General features: G+C 28.0%; 1 protein-coding gene across 2 annotated transcripts in view; it reads left to right on the forward strand.

The window, feature by feature from the left end:
• LOC100204563 (uncharacterized) overlaps positions 1–15,113 on the forward strand; it is a 42,406-nt gene that overhangs the window by 26,124 nt on the left and 1,169 nt on the right. For both annotated transcript variants that reach the window (XM_065803844.1, XM_065803845.1), the window contains 5 exons: positions 84–228; positions 1,179–1,298; positions 2,482–2,584; positions 5,388–5,549; positions 13,669–13,732. In XM_065803844.1, the coding sequence (XP_065659916.1) occupies positions 84–228; positions 1,179–1,298; positions 2,482–2,584; positions 5,388–5,549; positions 13,669–13,704 (566 nt within the window). In that variant the 3' untranslated portion in view covers positions 13,705–13,732. The remainder of the gene's footprint in view (positions 1–83; positions 229–1,178; positions 1,299–2,481; positions 2,585–5,387; positions 5,550–13,668; positions 13,733–15,113) is intronic.

The following is a 15,113-nucleotide window of genomic DNA, read 5'->3' on the forward strand; positions in this document are numbered from 1 at the left end:
TTCTTGTAGTTGTTTTGTTGCTGTTTTTTGCCTAAATCTATAAATTATATCTTATAGTTTTTAAATGGTATCTTTAAATTTAGCCACTATTATGGTTTATGACAATTCACTTGAAGAGAAAAAAAAGCTTTACGAGGAAATGCATGTCAGGTGGAAAACAGAAAGTAAAATAAAAAAAGAATTTGAACAAGAAATCTTATTGCTAAAGGAGCATGTTAAATTGTTAAAGTCAGTATAAAAAAATCTCTTTATAATAGTGATGATAATGTGATAATTTATAATAGTGATGACAATTATGATAATTTATAATAGTGATGATAATTTTGATAATTTATAATAGTGATGATAATTATGAAATTCATAATAGTGATGATAATTATGATAATTTAGAATAGTGATGATAATTATGATAATTTGTTGCAAAGAATTTAAAGTTTGGTAAAACTCATTAAACTCATTAAAAAATCTACTCAAAAATACAGAAACATTCTTATTAAAAATATCTTTAATCCAACAGAATTCACCTTTTTGTGCTGAGCTTTTATTTTACTAAAGGAAAACTTAATCACATTATTGTGTGTGCATTTTGTGAGAGTGTTTCAAAAACAAAAACAATTTTGTATAAAGTGTGTGCATTTTGTATGAATTGTGTGTATTTTGTATGAATTGTTTGTGTGTTTTGTATGAATTGTGTGTATTTTGTATGAATTGTTTGCATTTTGTATGAATTGTTTGTGTGTTTTGTAGGAATTGTGTGTGTTTTGTATGAATTGTTTGTGTGTTTTGTATGAATTGTTTGTGTGTTTTATATGAATTGTGTGTATTTTGTATGAATTGTTTGTGTGTTTTGTATGAATTGTTTGTGTGTTTTATATGAATTGTTTGTGTATTTTGTATGAATTGTTTGTGTGTTTTGTATGAATTGTTTGTGTGTTTTATATGAATTGTGTGTATTTTGTATGAATTGTTTGTGTTTTGTATGAGTTGTGTGTGTTTTGTATGAATTGTTTGTGTTTTGTATGAATTGTGTTGTGTTTTGTTTGAATGTGTGTGTTTTGCATGAACTTTTGTATTTTTTTATGAAATTTATAAAAACTTAGATAACTATCTTAATCAAATTGTTTTTTCTATATTTATAACATATTTATATTTATAACATATTTATATCTACATTATAGCAATGAAATCAAACAGTATGAAGTCAAACTTAAAACAAAAGACAAAGAAATGGAAAAATTAAATGAAGAGTTCCAAAGAACACAACATTGCCAACAGAGTAACATGGTATCAGAAAAAAAGTAAAAAATAAGTTTTGTGTTCTTTCTTTTTAAAATCTCTTTACTTTTTAATGTGTTTAAGAATTCTTAAATTTATTATTTAATATATCTCTAATTACAATGATTTTCATTAAAATGTAAAATCCTAATTTATTTAGATAACATCTTAGTTTAACTATTAGTGTTAATGTTTCTTTTAGTATTTTTACTGTTGTAAATTGGAAAAATTAAGAAAAATATAAAAAGTAAAAAAAGCTTAAAAAAATCTTATTTCTTTTTATTTCATCTTATTTCTAAATATCAATCAACATAATAAATGTTGATTCAACATAATTAATGTTGATTCAACATAATTAATGTTGATTCAACATAATTAATGTTGATTCAACATAATTAATGTTGATTCAACATAATTAATGTTGATTCAACATAATTAATGTTGATTCAACATAATTAATGTTGATTCAACATAATTAATGTTGATTCAACATAATTAATGTTGATTCAACATAATTAATGTTGATTCAACATAATTAATGTTGATTTAACATAATTAATGTTGATTCTTTAATAAAATTTATTCAAGTTTATGGGAAAAGCTAAATATCATTCAACATAATTAATGTTGATTCAACGTGCTTCCTTTAATAAAATTTATTCAAGTTTATGGGAAAAGCTATAACAAACTTTCTTTTGTTGATTAATGCAGTATACTGCACCTGTGTTAAGACTAAGTCTTGACTAATTTCCTAAAGACTGTAATAAATATAAAAATTGATAAATGTTTGATATTGAGTTTAAAAAAATAGATAAATATTGCAATAGGATGTGTAGGCGTGCAGTAGGGTGTGACAGTTTCTGTAAAAAAAAAACAATAAAGAGTATTGATTGGTTTTTTAAACTCAATCAATACTCTTTATTGTCTTCTTTTAATATTGAATTGATTTTCAAATTCTAATAACTAATTTTTCTTATTTTTTTAAAAAAAATGATAAATTTGTTCAAAGGGAAGTCTTTAGAGGCAAGGTGGTAGTCCTAAAATAAGGCATATATAAATAAGAAGGGGTTGAAAGTTCTAAAATGAACATTGTGTATAAATAAGCATAACATGAAATTTTTATTTCTTTATATAGTGTATAGTTATGTGTACATAATACAGTTATGTATGTGATGTGTAATAATTATAAAATGCTGGTTTTTTTAGAGCAATTGAATCTCTAGAAGACCAGATTAAAAAGAATAATGAAGATTACAGCATTGCTCTTCACGAATTAAGTACCACTCAGCTTTTGAACCAAATGTTACAGGTGGGCATAACCTTTTATTATTGCATCATAAAAGAGCTATATCACATGCTGTATGACATGATAATTCTTGTCATATATGACAAGAATTATCATATTATATAGCATCTAACATGATAGTTATATTGACATGTGGTTATTTGCTAGGTTTTTACTGGATAGGTAAATTAGCTTTAATTGTCGAGGCCTTCTTTTGTATTAACAAGTTGTGTCTTTCAGCTCTACTAAATCTGTTAATTCTTCTTTCACAATAATATCTGAACACTTTTCTTTCACAATAATATCTAGCCGTTTGAGGCTTGTTTTGAATATGTGTTAATCCACCCGAAGCTAAACAGATTGTTTCACAATATTTAAGTTCATTTAACTTTTTTAACATTAAAATTTTTCTGTCCAGTATAATAAACAAAATGGTGAAGTATTTTGTTCTTGTCATCATTTTTTTTACTTATTTTGTGAAGTGTTTTTCCTTTATCCATATTATGAATATTTTTCCACCTTTTTGAAGTTGTACTCAGCTCGGAAGCAACAATGGCATTCTAAGACATTTTGATTTTGATTTGATTTGTGCCATCCCTAGTCTAATAAATAATTACTGAAATAGTAATTATTCATAAGACCAGGGATGAAAGAAACTATTATTTTTAACACGAAGTTAGCAGTAAAAACCTTCATTGTTATTTTCATTGCGAAAAGTTTAAGTTTCCTGCTAACTGTTGACTAGTGATAAACAAAGTAAAATGTAAGTCATGAAAATTTACAGTAATAAAATAATGTTTTATCAGTAGCCAAACCAAAATAAAATAACGAAGCCAGGACTGTAAACAAAAACTCAGGACTGAAAAAATTAGAAAGCTATGGTAAAAAGACATTGTTGGCGTAAAATTTTTTAATGACTTTATAATAAATGTTTAGCAGTTTTAAAAAACTAAACTATTAAACAATTTTGTTTTTTGAAAAAATGACATATTGTTGCGACAGGGTTCTAACTGAAATTTTCTATATTAAGAGAATTTTAAAAAAAATATTTTAATTTATTTTTTAATGTTTAGTTAAAGCTATTTAAAATTAATGATTTTTTATTTGTTTATATAGTCTTTTTTTAATTGATGTATAAAAATACATAAATAAATAAAAAAATAATCATATAAATATTTTTATTTAGACATTGAAAAAAAGAAAAAAAGATTTATTTGCTATTCTCCTAATATAATAAAATCAGTTAGAACTTTTTCAAACCAACGCAACAATATAACTTGCCATGTGAGAAGCAAGGCTTTTTAAGATGCATACCAGCATAATCAAAAGTTTGTCCTTGATTTTTGTTCATTATGTTATGTTACTCATTGATTATGTTACTCATTGAGTATGTTAAACATGACACTGATGACCATTTAGTGTATGAGGTAAATCTGAATTTGATGGAGATTACAGATTTATGATACAGAATATAACGGAGATTACATTTAGTGTATAAGGTAAATCTAAATATGATGGAGATAACAGATTCTAGGGAACAAATATCTTTTTAATGAAAAAAACAACTACTAAAACTTGTCTGTTAATTTGTAGTGCACATACCAACACAGTCTATTGAATAATTCACTTTACATTTTAATTTCATGCACAGTTATATAACTATTTACGTTTAAACCAATCATTTTACACATACATAGTTGTAACATTTTATAAATAAACAAAATAGTAAGCTTTAAATGAAATATACTATAAAACTTTTATAATATACAAATGATTTGCATAGCAAGCTATGATGAGCTTAAAGCAGTGTATAAATTAAATAAATAATAAATAAATTTAAAATAAATATAAAAATAAAATAAATAAATAAATAAATTTAAAACACGTCATTTTATAGTATAAGAAAGATTTAGAAACTTGAATCTTACTAAACTTATTGAACAAACTTTGATAGTATGTAAATCTGTGAAATTTAAAAATTGTATGTATGTAAATAAAATGAATCCAACAAAGTGTCAGAAAAATATTAAAAGTCATAAGGTTAACACATTATTTAACAAAATATAACACCCAGCTTTTTTATATTTTATTGTGATCCAGTCCATGTGAAACAAAGTATAGAACAACTCAACAAAATAACAGTAGAAACATTATAAAAAGCAATTTTTATATTGGATACAAGTATTAAATACAAATAGGAAAGAAAGTATAACAAAAAAATATAAAAGTTTGTTATTACAAAATGACAAAAAAAGGTTTTGGTTTACACATTAATCAGGGTTCGTACCATACCTGAAAAACCTGGAAAATTAGTTAATTTTGGCTAAAGTCATGGAAAACCTGAAAAATCAGGGAAATTTTTTTTTTTCTTAAGATAGTCATGGAAAAGTTAGGGAATTCTGATTGAGAAGTTATTCGTTTTACAATTAAGCTATTATATTTTTGTTGGTGCTATTCATTTATTTTTTCTGAAACTTATGTTTTTCTTAGTGTTCATTCTTAGTCATCTTTAATAATAAGATCCATACTAACATGTTTAATAAGATCCATACTAATATCCAACTTAACGAAGAGCTAAGTTTTATAAGTTTAGTCATACAAAGCATGTACAATTTTATTTCCATTACAGTAGGTAGTAATTTTAAACATTTTATAAAAACGATTGTTAAAATTGGTCTAGGAAATTCATCTGATTTTATTCAAAAAAGTCAGGGAATTTTATATAAATATTTGGCTACAAACCCTGTTTATGACTTAGTTAATAGTTGCAACACAGTTTGCAACAGTTTCAACAATTAGTAGTCTATTTCCATTATATTTATGATAGGCAAGAGTAAAGGAGTTGCAGAAATGGCACAACAACATTGAAGTTGATTTTTTTAAATATAAGGACAACCTAAGCCCTCATCAATTAATTGAAGAAAACCTGAAATCACGTGACAAGTTTTTTAGTGATTGCTTGGTACAAGTGAAAGAAAAAATTTCAAAGGTAATTTTTTTTTTTTTTTAATTTTAATTTATGACATAAATTTTGAATAGGGTTTATATTATAATTCTTACTGTGACTTCAAAATGTTTGTTTTACTCTTATGTAACTTTTTTTAAATAATGCTCTGACTGGAATGCCTCATAGGAATGCCTCAATATTGTATTACTTTTTAATTAAAAGAGCCAGAAAAACTTGGCACAGTTTTATTATTGTCATTTTTCATACTATTAGATAATATTGTTTAAAATTTTTTTTTTTCATTCATTTTAATTCATGATTGTTAATATATTTGTCAAACTTCCCTTATGTTTGCTGTTAATTATCAAACTTCTCTTGTGTTTGCTGTTAATTGTCAAACTTCTCTTATGTTTGCTGTTAATTGTCAAACTTCTCTTATGTTTGCTGTTAATTATCAAACTTCTCTTATGTTTGCTGTTAATTGTCAAACTTCTCTTATGTTTGCTGTTAATTATCAAACTTCTCTTATGTTTGCTGTTAATTGTCAAACTTCTCTTATGTTTGCTGTTAATTATCAAACTTCTCTTATGTTTGCTGTTAATTGTCAAACTTGTTTGTTATGTTTGCTGTTAATTATCAAACTTCTCTTATGTTTGCTGTTAATTCTCAAATTTTTATTATGTTTGCTGTTAATTGTCAAACTTCTGTTATGTTTGCTGTTCATTGTTAAACTTAATTGTCAAACATATTATGTTTAGGATTTATGCTTTGGGTTGGTTTCTTTTAAAAAAATAAATGGCTTTTTATTAGTCCAACTTTCAAAAGAAAAAGAATGACTTTTTTAAAAAGTCTGAATAAACTACTTTTGTCATTATTCCTTCTATTTTTACAATGTCATCATTGGCGCTTTGACCAATACAGCCCCATACCTTAATGTTACAACCTAAACTTATAGGTGGTTTTACAGTTAATTGTTTAAATGCTTGTTTCACAGCAATTTAAGAAATCTTCACTTTATATTCTCTTTTTTATGGGAATATCAAAAACTGTCTATAGCAGAGTGCCTGCTTCCATTTTTTGAAGAGTTGCTTCACATGAAAAAATTCACACTGCAAACTTTTGAGAGTAGCCGCTTTTCCATTGTTTTTTTTTTAAAAATTTTGAAATGAAGCTTGGTGAACTCTTCAGAAATCTAGTGATTGCACTGCATATTTTTCTTTAATTCCAGTTACAGTGGCCTTAAGTGAGCGTTTATTCAATAAATTAATTTAAAGAATTTTTTGCGCTTAACTATTGGAGAAGAATGAACCAATGAACTTGCCATTTTAAGTATAGAATATCTATTAGCATGAAATCTTGATTTCCATGATGTATAGAATATCTATTAGCATGAAATCTTGATTTCCATGATGTGAATAAAGAGTTTTTAAATCAAAAAACAAGAAAAATAACATTGTAAGAAACAAAAGCTACTTAATTATACTTTTATACTAGTAACACAATGTAACAAAAAAAATTTTTCCTCTGTTTATAGAAATTTTTTGATGTTTCTTATTTAATTTGAGTATGCTGAGTTTGAATATGACATTGGTTTTTTTATTAAATCAACTGTTTGATCAAAATTATTATTAATCATATTGCATGAGATACAACTTTAGTCAATATATAACATTTATTATTATTTAAATGTTATGTTATGTTACAAAATGTCATGTTACATCACCTTACATACATATATTACATAATGTTACATTATGTTCTAATGTAATATCTCTCAAAATCTCAAAAAACACTAGAAGTGAACAGAAGAACATGGTTTTCTTTTATGAAGTTTGTTGTCATCGCGTATCAAACACCAGATGTAGTCACCCATCATAGATGCATCCGATCTGCCCTGGTATCTTTTCTCCATTGCATGGTTATCCTGATGAAAACATTCTCCATGCTCTTCACTCACATCACCCAAATTAAGTTTGAAAAACTCCAAGTGTGAATGCAGGTAATGCAGCTTTATTGACTTTATTGACAAACTATGAACAACATGTCTAAACGCAATCCATGCTTCTTTTTCAACAGCAGACATTTTGTCCTCCAGCTCCTTACATGCCAACATAACTTTAATCTGCGGACCAACAAATACACCTGCTGAAATTTTTGCATCTGACACCTTTGGAAACATCTGCTGAATATGCTGGAACGCTGCACTAGCTGGGTTAAATGCTTTGACAAATTGTTTGACAAAACCTAGTTTAATGTAAATGGGTGGTAGTAAGATCTTCTCAACAGGTATCAGGGATTGATTAATAACATTGCGCGAACCAGGCTTCAAATGTTCTCTCACTGCCCACTCACATCTCGTGAAGTGCTGGTCCGCAGCCCTGCTATCCCATAAACAAAGAAAACATGAGTACTTTGTGTATCCTCCTTGTACACCAAGAAGAAACGCTAGCATCTTAAAGTCTCCACGTACATCCCATTTGTAACTAAATTTGAAGATGTTATTGTGGTTTGACAATGCTGTTTTGCAGCTTTAACATTTTTCTTATAATCAGTATAACCATCAAATACTACTATAGGGACTTGATGACCAAAATATCTATGTACATACTGAATGTATGTATCAAAAATAACGTTGTATGTTTCTTCTCAATCCCACACAACGCAGTGTAATAAATATCCTTCATCAATGATGTAACTGGCATTTGCGTTGTCATTTTTAATATTCACTGATTCAAAGCAATTGTAATCAGCTTATTTTTTTGTTTTTTCTAGTTTAATCAAACAGTGATAATGAATAGAGGGCTAGTTCATACTCAAAAAACTTTTCAATTTCATCTTCAAATGTCTTAGTATTACTCATAAGTTGAAATAACAATACTGGATCTTCAGGTACTTTTTCATCATGAACCTTTATGGTGCTACTCATGGTTAAATAAGGAAGTATTTTATCAGCGTGTATTAATTTGATATTAAATATTTCAAACAGTATTCATTGCATGCATACCATAAACCCATTTACTTATAACCCTATTTTTAATGCTTCTTCCTTGAGCAATACCTCCATTTGTCTTCATTGATTTCATCATTGATTGCTTAATCATCATATCCGTTAAAGTACCACAACTGAGTTTATCGCAACATCTAACGGTGAAAAATCATTCAATAAATATTTGATAAACACTGCAATTTAATATTTTCTCTAATTTTTTTTTTTTTGTTTTTTTGTTACTTCACCTCCCCAAGGCTGATAAGGCCACTACAGATGAGGAGGCTACTTGTGGTTATAACCCTCTCCCAGCTCTATAATTCCAAAATACAAACCTTGAAAAACAAGGCCGCTGCACGGAGAAACAAGTTGAGCGCAGTACTACCAGGGACGTGGTGGGGATCAAACTCAGAACCTCTCGCTTATTAAGCAAGCGCTCTACCACAACACCACTACCGCAATTCTAGCATATCCTGCAAATACAAGTGCGCAGACTTAGCATAAGGAAAATGTTTTGATGTGTGGAAATAAGGAACCATTTCTTTAATGCTGTTTTATAAGCTTGCCAATTTCCCATGCGTTCAGCTCTTATAAACTTACACAAGAGCTCTAACAGCTCTCGTGTTAAGCTCGGCCATTAAGCATTTTTTCTAATGACTTAGATGCATAAATTAACAAGAGCAACTCTTGTATGCCACTACCTTATATAATATAACCAATTGAACCAAAAAAATGACATAATTAAATAAATTCCTCCAAGTCTTATTACGATCTTCGATAATTCAGATCTGTCAGGTGCTGCAGATGCGATTTCTCGAGCTTTTGCATACAGAGTTTGATTGAAAGTAATAATGCATGCTTCGTGGACATGATTTTTTGCATTTTGTAAAGCACAAACTAAAGTATTGTATATAGTACTGTAATTACTTGCTGGTTAGTAAATAAATGGTAAAAATAAAGTTTTTGGATTTAGAAAAATACATCATATTACTTGTTAAACATTTGACCAAACCATTCCAGTTGGGTAATGATAAGTTCTTGCATTTACCATAGAACCATATTGCATCTACTTTTTGAAGTAAAGATACTGATGCTTCACTTTCATAAAGTAAATATTGCACATTTATTTTACTATAACTGACCAGACCATCATTTTGATAGCTTTGTATTGGCACATGAGACTTTGCTGAAGGGACTTCCTTTATTCGTGGTATTTGATCTTCTTGTGTAACTGAACTTTTCAGGGTAACAACTTCAATGATGCCCATCATGTGAAGCTTTACATATATATCAGCGTTGTCTGCAACATATTGAATAAATGTACCAGTTTGTGGTGGTAAGATTATAGGTGGATGATGAAGAACTGGTGATGCCTCATACATGACAGTATCATTGAAAGATGCACATAAACCAAAAAAGGAAAAGATTTGTATAAGGTGTTTTGAACCAAACTGTCAGTGAAGAAATACTGAGAGACCTTATTGTAATTTTGATTTAAAAGATCTAGGCCTAACGGAAGACATTATACTGTCACTGAAACTTGTACACATTAATTTTAGATGTTATAATTTAGACTTTAATTTTTAAGAATTACTTGTTGCAAAAAAAAAGTCAATAACTCCGCAATATCGCTGGTAATATCTTCAAACGTTCGACTAGGTGAAGGATAATTGGTATTATCAAAAACTAATGATTGGATTACTCGAAATGATTGGATGTCTCAAAATGATTGTTTTTTATTTGAAATCTTTTAAATGATGTCACAGTTTTTAAGATTCGAAATCTTTATTTTGGCTTTTTTTCACATACATTTTTTTTTTAATACGTTTTTTTTCTAATACATTTTTTTAATCTTGGTTTAGAATGTTGCTATGACTTTAAAAAAAAAAAATGCAAGTTAATCTAACCTGTGTTTAAGTGATAATAGTTTTATTACCAAACTTTAATTTCAATTACCGTAAAGTGGCTCTTAACCAAAAGAGCTACTGCCCCGTGCTGGTGTGGAATGATGTGCTATGGAGTGAGATTTTAGATACGAGCACATAGTCAGCAAGTGCTGATCCGATGTGCATTGTGGAGCTTCCGAATGAATGTGTGTGTGAGTGTCAGCGTACCCATTAGGTTATTGAGCGCCGTAACCACATCCAGCGGGATAGCCTAATGTCCGTTTTGTCGTTGTGGTGTATGTTGGAAAAAGTCAGGGCTCACCAGCCACAAAGAATAAATTTGTTTGTTTATGTGACACAAAGATCGCTAAAAGTAACCAACGGAGCAGTCCAGTTACATAGACCTGGGAGATGTAAAAATAGAAGTAGATTGTAGATGATGTCATTGGGTGAGAATCATAAATGAATGTAAAGACTATTTTGTAGGAAGAATAAAATTTTTGGGACTCAGGGATAGGGTGAACAATAACTCACACTCTAGTCATCCTAAACAAATGATAAAACAATGGTCTATGAGTAAAAAAGTCAATATAGATTCACTGATTTATTAATGACAACCATGGCTAAAATTATTGCACCACACAATAACAATAATATAAAATAAGTAGATAACAAAATATTAAGTAAAATGATAAAAAATGATAGTTCGGCAATATAAAAGAAAAAATAGGCTAATAAGTGTGCTACTATTTATGGTCTAAACTCTAGATAATAAATAATAACTGATAATCACCTGTGTGAGATAAAAGTATATAAATGTTGTTAATGTAACAAATTCATAATATAAAGCTCACAAAGCGCTATAATACGTGGGTGTAAGAGGTAAAAAAATGTTGGTGCCATGATAACCAATCAGAATTAAGTAGTGGATAATGGCGATCCCTCTCTTCTGGAATGCACTGCGATCACCAATGACGTTTCGAAGAGCCCGAGACCTGCACTAACGTCACTCGTCCGGGGCGTGTCCTTGCAACAGATCTCACCGCCTGCACTCTATGTCATGCTAGTCAATATTGCAATATAATAGGACTACACGACAAAAGCCAAAAATCTTAATCCCTATCCCAGTTTTAAATACAGCTCCAACATTCTTAGAGATCTCATGAGGGTGGTAAAGGATCCGCGTGGTGTGAATTCTCTTCCAAAATGTTGCTTTAATTAACAAAACTATATTATGACGTCCATTTGAATTGCATTAGTGCAGAAACATGAATATTAAACTTTATAATAAAATAATTGTAATTTTTTACTGTTTTTTTTTAAGCAGTGACATTAGTGGGGTTTTTTTTATTATTTGCTGTATATTTTAAGTGTTGTATACTATTGTTCTTTATCTTCTTTTTTCTTCTTTTCTTCTAATTCTTCTTTTCTTTTTATTCTTATTTTTCTTATCATTATTTCTTATTATTCTTCTTCTTATTGTTCTTATACTTACACTTTTTCTTCTTTCTTCTTCTTTTCTTCTTCTTCTTTTCTTCTTTTTTTTTTCTTTATTTCATTGTTCTTCTTCTTCTTCTTCTTCTTCTTATTCTTGTTATAATTATTATTGTTATTATTATTTTTATTATTTTATTATCAACAAGTGTTTATTCACTCCTTTTTTGATCAGATATGTGTTTTTTATTATTGTTTTTTGTTTATTATTTAATTAATTTTTAAAATTTTAGTGTAGTGTTGTGTAGGAAAATAAATAACCTTGTTTTTTTATGCAAAAATTGAAAAACTCTATAAAGTTATCATCAATAGTATTTTCTGTAGATGTTTCAGTGTTGAGATTTAAATTCATCAAGATGACCTTTAAAAGATTCTTGTGATAGAAAAAATATTTTGGTCACTGAGCACTAAATGATTGATAAAGTGAATTACTTTTAATAAGAAATTTATAAATGTGTTGTTTTAATTTTAACAAGAAATAAACTTTAAAACTGTATTGATAAAATCTCTTCTAAAATTTTATTCATATATTTTAACCCCTCTTAACCCTTTTTCTATTTATTTCTATCTTTTAATAAAATACTTTAGCATAACTTTTCAAGATGAATTTAAAGTGCTTTATTGTCATTGGAGAATTATGGGCACTCTAAAAGGGTTAATTACTTTTTTCTAAAGTGAAGTTTCATAAAAATAAATAAACTAACGTAAAGAAAATTTTAAAAAGTCCAAATGCTTCAGTAGCAACCATGAAATAAATTAATCCCTTTAATTGACCTACAAATGTTGTTTATGGTAAAAAAGACTCTTCACAATTTGTGTTTTAAGTTTAAAAAATTAAGTGTATAATATGAAAAAATCATTAAAATAATTAAGGAAACTAATTAAGTTTTATCTTTTTTTAACAAATCATAAAAAAAGTTTTTTTAGTTAAAAATGATTTTGTTTTTTACTAATTTTGTTTGTTTTACTTAATTTTTTATTTTTATTTTTTTTTAATTGACTAATTTATTGAGGAATTAGTACAGTCGAGTGTATTATCATATTTACATTACAATTACATCAACTGATTTAAATAGATAGAACATGTCAGGTGTGTGCATACACCAACTGGCTTAAATAGGTAGAACATACAGGGAGTTTACACACATCCACTGACCGGAATAGGTACAGCATGCAAGGAACATTCTGCTACATTGACTAAGGGTTTGGTTTGGGCAGGATATCTATCAATTAAAAAATTTTTTTTTTAAGTTTTTAAACTTTTGGAGGTTTTTTATAATAAATTGCATTCGGCAATGCTGACACAAAAGCTAATCTATCTTTAATTTACTATGACAAACAAATAATTTACATGCAAATGCCTACCAGATTCTCTAAAAGTGTCTGCATGCAAAAATTAATAATATATAATTTTTTTTTTTTTTTTTTTTTTTTTTGTTTTTTTTTTTTTCACCTCCTCAAGGCCAAGAAGGCCACTACAGATGAGGAGGCTACTTAATAGCGGTTATAACCCTCTCTCAACTTTATAACTCCGAAACACGAACCTCGACGAACAAGGCCGCTGCGCGGAGAAACAAGTTGAGCACGGTACTACCAGGTACGTGGTGGGGATCGAACTCGGAACCTCTCGCTTATGAAGCGAGCGCTTTACCACTACACCACTACCGCATTTGTGGTGGTGGTGACTGTGTTGAAATATTTTTATTGACCTGATGCCGACCTCTAACATGTGTGTGTGTGTGTGTGTGTGTGTGTGTGTGTATATATATATATACATTGTTTTGTTGTTTTTTAGTTTAACACTAACTCTAACAACAATGCTGAAGAATAAAATAACATTCAAATTAATGGACTGATCAGTAAGTATGTCAGGCTTTTAATAAATTTGAAATAAATTTTAAAAAAACAATCTGAGGAGTGATTTGTCATGTGGTAGATATTTCTAAGCAACATTTATCTCAAAAAATATTTTTGGGGGTAAAAATATTAGCAATATTTTTTATTAAATCACTTGAAAATGATTTTAAATATGAAAGAATAAGAATTAAAGTCTTTTAAAGCACATGCTTGTTGAAAAAAAATTTACCAGACAACATAGTTTTATAAAATAAATAAAGTTGTTACTGGTCATATGAAACAGTTTTTGCAGAAATAAATATCTCAGTAAATTAGGAATTAGTTTTTGAATCAGATTTTTTTATCAAATTTACTTTATTTCCATAAAATGTTTAGAAATATTTTAATGACATGATGGACAATAAATATTTCTCTAAAATCAAGCTTTATTATCAACTAAACAGTTTCAAGAAGTTTTTCTTGGATTACGATTTGGAATAACTTTTTTTTTTCTTTATTCTATTCTTTATATTTTTATCTTGTCTCTGAAAGGCATAAAATGCAGTTTTTGCTTGTTTTGTCACTTGTTTTACTCTCTATCAACTCTTTATCAAGACTAGGTGTTTTTATTCATCTTAGAACAGGGAAGTGCCCCCTATGTATCTTATGCTTTTTAGAAAGAGTACTTAATTTTGATTTCAATGGTTTAAAGAAACTGAAGCAGTATTATTCGTAAACATATGAGTGAACAGTCAAAAAATGGCCTATTTTTAAAAAGAAACATATAAAAATCAGCTATTAAGGGAAAAACGGTAAAGGTCCAAAGTTTTAAGGCATAAACTTTTTATCGCTTCATATTACCTTTCTTACAAAATAAAATACGAAGCTTAGGAGGTAATATTGTATTGTTAAAGCAACTTCACTGCAAAATGTGAGAATATTTTTGAAAGAAATACTGTCACAGCAAATTATTAAATGTATTATCTCTTTATCTTAATATGTCATTGTTTGTTATTATCTCTTAAATATTATCTCTTATAATATATTATCTCTTTATCTTAATACGTCATTGTTATTATCTCTTATATATTATCTCCTATAATATATTATCTCTTTATCTTTATACGTCATTGTTTGTTATTATCTCTTATATATTATCTCCTATAATATATTATCTCTTTATCTTAATACGTCATTGTTTGAGCCATCGATTTATCATGTCGTTATCTGTCCTTGATTTCAATGCATTGCCTTATAAAATTTCATTTGGGCTTTTTTGAACTTATTACCTATGAGCTTCAAAATTAAGTGGTTTCGAATGATGGTTTTTAGATAACCGCACCGTTGTTCTTCCATTCTTTTTGTTTAAACTAAAAGTTCTGCTTATACTTCAATAATATGAAA

This window comes from Hydra vulgaris, chromosome 08 (genome assembly GCF_038396675.1).
Source record: "Hydra vulgaris chromosome 08, alternate assembly HydraT2T_AEP".
In the NCBI taxonomy this organism is placed as follows: Eukaryota; Metazoa; Cnidaria; class Hydrozoa; order Anthoathecata; family Hydridae; genus Hydra; species Hydra vulgaris.